We start from the raw sequence: 10,422 nt of genomic DNA, 5'->3' as shown, positions 1-10,422 counted from the left end.
GAAAAAAAGAAAAACCAATAACAAAGTTTAGCATATGTAATTGGAACATCAAGGAGTAATTAGGATGGTATTTGCATTTAATGTTGCATCTCTTGTCGTATGCTAGTGGTCTACCATTCTTCTTCACACGAGCATTGTCATCTTTTATGTTATTTCCTAGGGGCATTTTTTGGTGGATACTTTGATAGGGTCACCAACTCTAGTTGCATTTACTGTATTTTCAGCTGCATCTATATTAACCGGGATTATAGGACCACATGCTACATTAGCATAGCATACACCTGTTCAGATGCTAACATACTGAGCTTCGTATATCTGTTTCGCTCTCCTGCCCCAAAAAAAACCCCATCCTAACAGATCGTGTGCCCCTTGTAGGCAACCCACATCTCGCTTCTTTCGAGAATCGTCGAAGAACTGAACACTTTGGCATTTCGACCAATTTTAGTACCTTCAATATGTGGAAGATATGCTTGCAAGGGAGCCCCATGCGGACCATCCTTCGGCAGCTGCACTCTATAGTTTGCTTGGAGTTGCTGGCGTATAATACATGCAAAACTTGCTTTGACGGTTTTTTTCCATGCCACCATGAACTGTCATCTTTCTTTCTAAAACCTCTATGCCGTCAATCTTATTAATCTCTTCTTGCAAGATACAAAAGTTGGCTGGAGTGAATAACTGGGCAGATGCTATCTCAATTTACTCGAGTTGGTTAGTGCTACCAGAGATGAAGTCGTGCAGTCATCTCGCGCCTCACTCTATTGCAGACGGACAATGACATTGTCATAGTGCAAAATAAAATCCACAAGGGTCATATTGTAGTCTAGGTGAAGGTGAAGGCATGAGTTTAGACTTTCACTCCTTTGGTTGATTTCCATACGTAGCCAAAATCCCTTGGCGAGGTAAGCCGCTGCCCATAGTCTCTTCTTTTTATATATCCTTTTCAGCCAAGTTTTTGTTTTATCAATCTGCCATTCTTGAACATATGTGTGCCATCTCTCCAGAAATATGGCCGCCGAGGTGGTGCAATATAAAAGAGACCAAAACTCGTTCAATAACTTGAAACCTAGGTTTTTAGACATATTATTTTTAATGTAGCATGCATATATACGGTGCCACACGTCCTACAAGACATTGTGAATAGCTCTGCGTCCGCATCCCCCGTGATTGTAGACTTGAGTTTCTGCTGGCACATTGCTTTGAGGAACGTTTTAAGTAGTCAAACATATGCACCTTCAATCTCGTCTAATAAGATGGCGCACCCAAGTACAATAGTTTTACCGTGATTGTTTAGACTTTAGACCCACAAACAGAATAAATGACATACCATACCATTTCATCTTATAAGTGCTACGAACACCACCACATCACTGCAATCCGGCCTGGTAGTCCTAACATGACCGAGCATCACACTTGAACAAGCTTTTCAAACGGCCTTTACTATCAAAATCGTACTCAAAAAAGAAGTCAGAGTTGTTGGAAATATGCCATAGAGGCAATAATAATATTGTTATTATTATATTTCATTGTTTATGCATAATAAAAAGTTCATACTTCATGCTAGAATTTTATTAACATGAAATATAATACTTTTGTGGTTTCATAAACAACACTATATTCCTAGTAAGCCTCTACTAGATTAGCCCATTGATTAGTGATGGTTAAGGTTTTCTAAATCCTAACCACAGACATGTGTTGTCAATTACTAACGGGGTCATTTCATTAGGAGAATGCAGGTGGAGATGGTAATGCAACATGGCGACGACATGGCGGAGGCGCTCGTGCAGTACGCGGCCCAGTTCGGTGTGCGGAGCCTGCTGCTCAGATCCGTCTCCTTCACTTTTAGAGCTCGGGAACGAAACCCTTAGCGGCTAACGCAGCAACGACAAGCGATATCGGAGGCATCGTGATTGATGTGGAAACGGAGGTAGGACTGCGAGGGCACCGTGATCAACATGGAAGCTGAGGTGGGGCCGCAAGGTGGGGAAGCATATCTCCTCGAGTGCAAAAAAAAATGCACGGTCACAGCTACAATTCATGTGAGAACTACATTGTCTCAAATGCATCATGCCTCAACTGCAATTCATGTCTACACTCTATCGGCTCAACTGCAACTCGATCGTGCTATGTTTCAAACGTCCAATACTTAGCAAAACACATTACCACCATCCATGGTAATGTCAAATGCAGCCTAAGATAATCGTACAGCTGAATTTTTTTTTGAAAGCGTCAACTTTCAGGGTTTATTGGTTGCAGGCTTAGCAGTCAAGGCGAACTACTTAAAAAAAATCTACACAAACCATATGATTACTACAATTACACAGGCCAGGTTGCATTAATTCTTCACCCAGGATAGATCTTTTGTACTTTCTTGCCGTTCTTTTTTCAGATTTGATGCAATGGTTTGAATTCTCTACCCAGATAGGTTTCAGACTACACAAACGAACTAATTCTCTCAAACAAAATTAAATGTTGCTTCATGAATATACAAGGGACTAATAGTCATTTCCTTGACTCGCGATTCCTATACATGCTATATATCAAGGCACTTTATTAGCCATGCGAGCTAACTTAAAGAAATGGTTAAAAGAGAACAAAAGAAACATGAATATCTATACTTTATCTACAGCTATGCATAAATCAAGTTAATATGGGCGATCGACCAGCCGACCACGCTGATCATGTGGCTTCTCCACATGAACGAATATTAGAATGAATAGTGTCCAGATCTTTGCCTGCAGCCTATATCAGTTCTTCTAGAAATCCCGTCGATCATGAGAAGAAAAGATGGCGTCCATGCTGCTGCCCCCGCTACAACCGGAGTTGAACATGACGTCGGCGAGGTCCAGCGCCGGGTAATCCGTGTCCTTCCCTGCGGTGGACACATTCATCTGCGCGCTGCCGCTGCTCCCAACGCCGGCGCTCGTGGTGGCGGCCTGAATGCTGTGGAGGCTTGCCGGCATCCAACTTATGCCGAGGTGGATGGACGTGGACAGCGCCGCAGAGTGCGCCTGCTCGGCGGGCGCCATGAGGAGTTCTTCAGGGGCGAGGCCGGATCCTGTCGCGGCGGTCGGAGAGTTGGTGGTGGCGGTGGCGGTGGCATCGGGTAGGGTGAAGAGTGGGATGGTGGAGGTGAGGCAGCTGTGGTTGCCACAGTAGGTGACCTCGTACGTGAAGGGGTCGTCGTCCAGGCGCTGCACCTTCTTCTTGGCGTCGCATCCGTAGTAGTTCTTGTGGGTGCACCGGTAGTAGCTCCTGTTGATTACATCGTGCACGCGGTTTCATCAGCAAAAGCGTTGGTTCATAGTATTGCTTTGATTATTGTCATGTACTCTCTCCGTTCCATAATTCGTGTTTTCGTTTAAGTTAAAACCACGACAACAATTAAGGAACGGAGATTATTTAAACCACGACAAGTCGACGAGAAGAGTATTTAAACTAGGACAAGAATTATTGAACGGGGAGAGTAGTTGCATAAAACCAGGGGCGGACCCAAGTAGAACTGAGTGGGAACATAGCCCCCCACTCAAAAATCTGAATTTCAACAGTTTTTGTTCAGATTTGATACTCCCTTCGGTTCATATTAATTGAATCTAATATGAATGCATCTAGACATATTTTTATTCTAGATACATTCATAATGAAGTCAATTAATATAAATCGGAGGGAGTGCAAAATTTCCAAATTTTGCAAAATTTAGGAAAGAAATACCCCCACTCAATTGATTTGCCCCCACTCATTAGTTTTTCTGGGTCCGCCACTGCATAAAACACATATGCAGGTATTACTATTTTTTCTGATACACAACGGTGATCTATTCTAGATTTTGTATTTCAGAAAAATGCACATAGTATTGCGTAAGTGTTACCTAAGTATGTGAACTACTTAAAATTGATCAATTCATGTATGAGAGTGATTACTTCAATTATTTTTCGATTCTCACAGTGTACTAGCAGAATTCTCGGAGTCTTCCTTCGAACTACTATATGCTGTATCAGCTTGTATGTTAGTGCAACAAATGCTGATTAAGACCATGCACCGTGTTTTGGACATTAGATATATCACGCATGATTCAGGCTTTGATTTTCTAACGAAAGAGTTGACCAGTCGTATAGATCTTGTGCGTACCATGGATATGCATGGTAATGGTATACACACACTGATACACACAATCGAGCGAAGAAGATTTGTCATGTATGCATGGTGTTGCCTAATTAATTTCTTGCTTACACATATAACAACGATGCCAAAGTGCGAGAGCTAAACAAATGGGAATTATATACGGGATTGGTGACTAATGGGGCAGTGAAAAATACCATGTAGTGCCCTCGCAACTTGCAAGTGTACTCACGCGGTGGGGAAAGCGGAAAAGTGTGTCTAGCATTTAAAAATTGACAACAAAATTGAAGGTGTCTAGCAAATTGATGTGAAATGTAAATCAGGCAATTCGCCGCGCACGCACAGATAGAAATGTAGTGTGTGAAAGCATGGTCAAATACCATTCTCTAGATAGGAGTATATGCAGTGGAGGAGCTTGCCAAGCTCCATAAAAGAGCAAAAGAGAAAAGATTAATGTTTGGGAGTAAAAGACACCAAGTTTTTTCATCTAAATCCCTAAATAAAATTTTCTTCAGAGATTCTTCCATGTCTGGGGAGCAGTGGCCCTCCTCACTTACACATGGCTATGCCACTGAGTATATCTCTTTTTGCACAGCACCAAATTGATGTGCCATTTCCCCTAAATTTTGTTTATTGAGGAGTCATTTGATTACCTTGGGTTAAGGGTATGCAAAAGCTAAAAAACCTGCCAAACTGGCCAGTGACATCTTTATTCATTTTCCTTCGCATTAGCAATCCAATGTTCACTTTTCTTCACATTAGCAAACCAAACTTTGGAGCTAGCACAAAAAGTTAAACTAGCTGAAACCAGCGAAACCAGCTAAACCATTTTTGCATAGGCTTACCTTGGGTACTTGGAGCCGAGGATGTCCTTCTGGCCGTACTTACGCCACGTGTACCCGTCGTCCGGTGGCAGCTCGGTGTTGCCAGTCCGCTGCGCGGGAACCATCACCGTCTCCCTCTGCCCGCTTTCCCTCCTAATTAAACCAAACAAAAGACACATCATTACTTTTCCAAACATTAGCTACTCCTAACAAAATTAGCCATTACTTAGACAGAAAATAGGAAACTAGACCTTTGGTTATTTATTATCTGTCATGATCATCGTGTCTTATATTACTCCTACTTAATATAATAAAGGCGGGAAGACTAGGGATGCATCAGCTTCTATTATATTTGTCATGGATTTTTGTTTAACCAAAGGAGAGAGAAATACAAAAGTGTGATATCTTTCCTTAGCTAAGGGATAATCAATTGGAAAATAAGATACCATTATTTTTTACGCTGTACTATATATTTTACCGTTAGTGAATTAATTTATTACTAAAAGTAAATTAATGTTCGTTAGTTGGTAGGGTAACAATAAGAGGTAATACATTTAACTATGTCTATTGTCTTCTAGCATTATACGGATATGCATTAAAACTAGTTAGAATATGCATGAAAACTAGTTACAGTATATAATATTTTATAGCAGTATCATGCATACAATATCATATATGTATATGCATATCAGAACTGTCTATTGTCTTCTAGCATTATATGGGTATGCATGAAAACTAGTTATAGTATGTAGTATCTTATAGCAGTTTCATGCATATGATACTGTTATAAGTGATATATGATACTACCTATACAATGCATGGTATTATGTAGTATTATCATATCATAAGTTTCTTATATTTATTTATTTGTATAATTTTGATGCAAAATTATGATCACGATCTATTTAACATTTTTTTAGTTCTACGTGTTATTATATGGATCTACCTATATATGATACCACTATAATATATTTTTATCATTAATTATAGTACATCAATTTTTTTGCATACATGATACTACTAGTAGCTATGGTATCCTAATCCTCATGTACTACAGCTAAGGGAAAATCAATTAGAAAATAATATACCATTATTTTCTATGTTGTACTATATATTTTCTCTTAGCGAAGTAATTTCTCACTAAAAGTAAATTAATGTTCATTAGTTGGCAGGGTAACAATTAGGTATATTACTACATTTTTTTAGATGTATATTACTACATTTTGGAACTATGTCTATTGTCTTCTAGCATTATACTACATGCCCTAAGCCCCTAAAACTAAACTAGTTACAGTTATATGATACTACCTCTACAATGCATGATATTATGTAGTAGTATCATAAGCTTTTTATAATTTTATTGATTCATATACTTTTTATGTAAAACTGTGTACATAATCTATTTGATATTAATTTTTTTAGTTCTACACACTATGATACAGTATCTACCTATCTATGATACCACTATGTAAGGATCTGCCGTGTAAACCCTCGTGTATCTTGTGTGTAACGACCCATGACTTGGCGAGCATTGTACCCTACGTCGCTATCCCAGAAGACGGAGACTAAGGGCGGTAGATGCGTGACTGGGACTACGAAAATTCTCTGACATTTCTGAGCCATGACGTGGTAAAAGGTCTCCGCCGTGTTTGAACCGTTGACCCGCTAAACCTAAGGAGTTCCAGAACTGTAGCACGCACGGACACACAGGACACGTACCTCCTCCTGCCCTGCCGTGGCTGGACCGCCGGCGGGGACCTCGACGTAGACGCCCGCCTCAACGGGCCGCCAGACGTGCCTGCGACGTCCGCCCCGGCGCGCACCGCTTGCGGTGGCGCTAGCCCGCTGAACACGGCGGCCGGCATGTGGAACTGCTCCTGCAGGTGACGCAAATGGGCCGGAGGATCCAGGAGAAGCTGGCTCGCGCCGGAGTCATCCGTGCTGCGTAGGCGAAGGAGGTCGAGCGGCTCGCCGGCGAACTGCTGCGGCGCGGCTGCGCCCACGGCGCCGTAGTGCTGCAGCGTGCGGATGGCCGTGTTGTAAGCGTGCACAATGCCGTGGCAGCGCGCGGCGAGGTAGGCCGGGTCGTTCCCGGTCGTCGGGAGCTCGTCCATGAGCTCGCCGGCGAGACGGAACGCCTCGCCGATCTGTGACCGGACCTCGTCCATCTCTCCTGCGCTGCGTTGGGCCGCGACTCCTTTCCTTTTTCGGCAATCAAGCACTAACGAAGGACCGCCTTGTTGTGGTACAAGGACGTACATGAACAATGGCTTCGGTCGCGTTTGGACGATCTATCCGATGTAACACATCGTACAAGAGAAGCTATATAAGTGAGCACACCATATACTATGTAGGAAACAACGTGGTACGTGTACTTTGGTTAGCAGACGACTGCAGGGTTCAGGGAGGTAAGAAAGAAAGAACAGGTCGTTGGTCATTGCAAAGGGGACTAGATTAATTACTAGCTTAATGTTGGTTTATTGCTGGTCGAGTACTCACTTTCTCACTTACTCATGCGTCTGGCCGGGTCATGGCGAAGACCATGGAAGTTGAAAAGGGCATTCCACATGGAAGGGTCCAGCCTCTGATTTCTTCCTTGCAATATATGGCCTAGGACCTCTTCTTGAAGGTGTTTTGGTCGACGACTTCTGTTCAGCCTTTTCCGTTTGAAGATTCTTTCCTACAAATTAAAAAGACCAACCAACGCGGATGTCACAACCACTGGAAACATTTGTTTTAATCGTTTGGGTAGAGTAAAGGTAAGTAGTCGTATATGCTAATTAGTGGCGTCCATCAACACAATATAGTGCCCCATATTGGAACATAGTTTGGCCAAATTCCATTCCGTTATTATATGGTAAAAAACTGACTTAACAGTCGAACCATAATTCATATACGGGCATAATTAATACAGATGTAAACAGCACACCAATGTAATTAAGTTTTAGATAGAACCTCTGGTATTTTTATTTATGTGGACCAAAAATAATCTGATAACCTCACAACAACTGAATACAGAGTTTCTGAATCCATTCAATTTTGATTTCTCGTTTTGGGTCTATTCTTTTTACGCAAGGACAATTTTTATCAAATTGCCCGTAATTGACATTGTTTTTTTTTTTTTGCGCTTGAAGATTCTCTTGCAAATTAAAGACCAATCGACGCGGATGTCACAACCACTCAACATATGTCTTGATCGTTCTAGTAGACTGAATAACTTTAATCAGATTTACGAGTGAAACGTATAGAACCAGTTCCATGGACACGCCACATCTAGATGCTTCCAGTTTCGGACTCCCAAAGTGACTATTATCACCTCTATTTCTCCTCACATGTTTGATTATTTTTTCTGTCACCTCACCTTTTTCGGAATCATCTTGGAAAGAAGAAAATAAAGTAGAAAACCAATTTAGAATGTACGCCCAATATTTCTAGTGATTAGGCTGCAAGGCTTCAATTAACCAACACGCAACTTATTTAACTCCCTCTTCTGTAACTAACATGGAAGTGCTTCAGAGTTCAAATCCTTCCGCTCAATACTCTGGAGCTTCTGCTCCATCTTCTGTTAATTCTGCAGCTGCATCCAACCTTTAACATCTCAATGCAAACATTCAGATCAATCTATCCAACGTTAAAAGGAAACACTACTGAACAATATGCAACAACCCCAAAAGAATAAGCAGTCATGACATATAATGGTACTATATGCTAATTTGTGGCGTCCATCAGCACAATATAAAGTAGTGCTCCATATTGGAACATAGTTTAGTTAAATTCCATTCGGTAAATATATGGTATATATAAAATGAAAAAATGATTTGACAATACATATATAAAAAATTGGTATTTTTATTTGTAGCACAAAAATAATCTGGTAACCTCACAATGCAACACCTAGCTAGATACAGTTCGGAATCCATTCAATTTTGTGTTCAACTGTCTTAGTTTGTACATTCTGTGAACTAATTTGGACATAATGCGTGCTCCATTACAACTTCTCCCCCGTATTCAACCAAACCCAACCGGTTATTGATCATGCCCATGTCCAAACCCAAATCCAAACCCCAGTATGCCCATGTATAGTCATACTGCCGCCGTAACATAGTTCAGCGTGGGCAGCGCAAGTCAGTTCGGCTTGGGAGTAGCGACTAATCAGAATTCAGACAATGAACTGATTTAATTAATTGACTATTAATCTATGTTACATACACAAATTAGCACTTAAAACACGTTTATATAATAAATAAATAGTATGTGTGCCTCTACATGCCCGAACCTACTTCTCCGGAGCCCACAAGGCCATTAAAACATGCACGCTTCTCCTCCCCGGCCGAATCTTCAAGGTCAAGAGCAGCCTAGGATCCACCATGTAGCACAAAAACCTTCCACTTCTCCTCCTCTGACCTCTAAAGTTTCACTTTTCCTAACACCTACCTAGGTTACGACCCCTCTAGCACCTCAACAACCTACCCTATTGAAGACGGCCTTGAGCATCCGAACGAGATCCTATATCCAATGTATAGTCAGGAACTGCAAGGAACTCATCAGCGACGGCAAGGAACTGGTTGGGGACGACGGGAATCTAGCTCCTGGAGGCCGAAATCGAGCCCCTGGGGGCGGGAATCGAGCGGGAGCTTCGGAAAACATACTTAATTAGGGCAGGGTAGCGGTTAGATGGGTGATATGCGTTAAAAAGTTTGCAACTTTTTTGAACAACTGTAGTAATTAATTGGGAACATACCTAGTAATTGAACTGTCAGAGAAGTTAGTCATGCTAAATGGTCAACACAACCGATTAGTGGTAATTGACATGGTCAGCTCCCGAGTAGTGATTAATTGGCCTATTAGTCGATGATCCTAACGAATTTTTTAACAGCGCGTAAGATAGTCCGACGCGGAACCTCAAAATAGTCCAACGCGGACACGGCAAGGCAGTCTGGCGCTGCAAGACAATCCGACGCAGGCACCGCAAGACATCCCAGCTAGTGTTCGTTCCAAACGCGACGTTCAGTCCGCCCAAATTGCCGCGGTCTATATGTGGTAGACTGTTCGGCCGTTCATCACGTCGACGTCTAGCATGCACGCCGATCCAACCCTGCCGGCACGCACCTACGAGGCATTGCCGAGGCTCATGTCGCCTAACGCCTCCTCGTAGTGCATCGTGGCCAGCCAGCACCGCCCTGTCATCTCTCCCTCCTAGTGGCCACGACCGCCACCGCGCTGAAGAGATGGGGCCAGTGATCCGCGTATGTACATAACCATATACATACATATGCAACATATATATAAAATTTAGTTAGGCCATACCCGTTTTTTTTTACTAATAACGAAGAGGTATCAAGCAACCTGAATCGGAAACCACTGATGACCCACAAGTATAGGGGATCGCAACAGTCTTCGAGGGAAGTATTACCCAATTTATTGATTCGACACAAGGGGAGACAAAGAATACTTGAAAGCCTTAACAGCGGAGTTGTCAATT

General features: G+C 42.2%; 1 protein-coding gene across 1 annotated transcript; it reads right to left on the bottom strand.

Moving 5' to 3' along the window:
* Positions 1-2,674: 2,674 nt before the first annotated feature.
* On the bottom strand, positions 2,675-7,108 carry LOC124706980 (transcription factor WRKY45-2-like). The gene is made up of 3 exons (XM_047238646.1): positions 6,660-7,108; positions 4,962-5,093; positions 2,675-3,252 (listed from the first exon to the last, which is right to left on the bottom strand). Exons 1-3 carry the CDS (start codon positions 7,106-7,108, stop codon positions 2,754-2,756), a joined length of 1,080 nt encoding a protein of 359 aa, XP_047094602.1. The 3' UTR covers positions 2,675-2,753.
* Positions 7,109-10,422: the final 3,314 nt, after the last annotated feature.

Source organism: Lolium rigidum, chromosome 4, assembly GCF_022539505.1.
Source record: "Lolium rigidum isolate FL_2022 chromosome 4, APGP_CSIRO_Lrig_0.1, whole genome shotgun sequence".
Lineage (NCBI taxonomy): Eukaryota > Viridiplantae > Streptophyta > Magnoliopsida > Poales > Poaceae > Lolium > Lolium rigidum.
Note: the sequence above shows the minus strand (reverse complement) of the source record. Positions and strands in the feature narration are given on the sequence as shown.

Excerpts from the sequence above, each read along its gene's own strand:
- LOC124706980 (XM_047238646.1), bottom strand. The coding sequence starts at position 7,108 with ATGGACGAGGTCCGGTCACAGATCGGCGAGGCGTTCCGTCTCGCCGGC. Across the intron at positions 5,094-6,659 it reads CCACGGCAGGGCAGGAGGAG|GAGGGAAAGCGGGCAGAGGG; the intron begins GTACGTGTCCTG and ends TGGTTTAATTAG. Across the intron at positions 3,253-4,961 it reads CTCGGCTCCAAGTACCCAAG|GAGCTACTACCGGTGCACCC; the intron begins GTAAGCCTATGC and ends TGTAATCAACAG.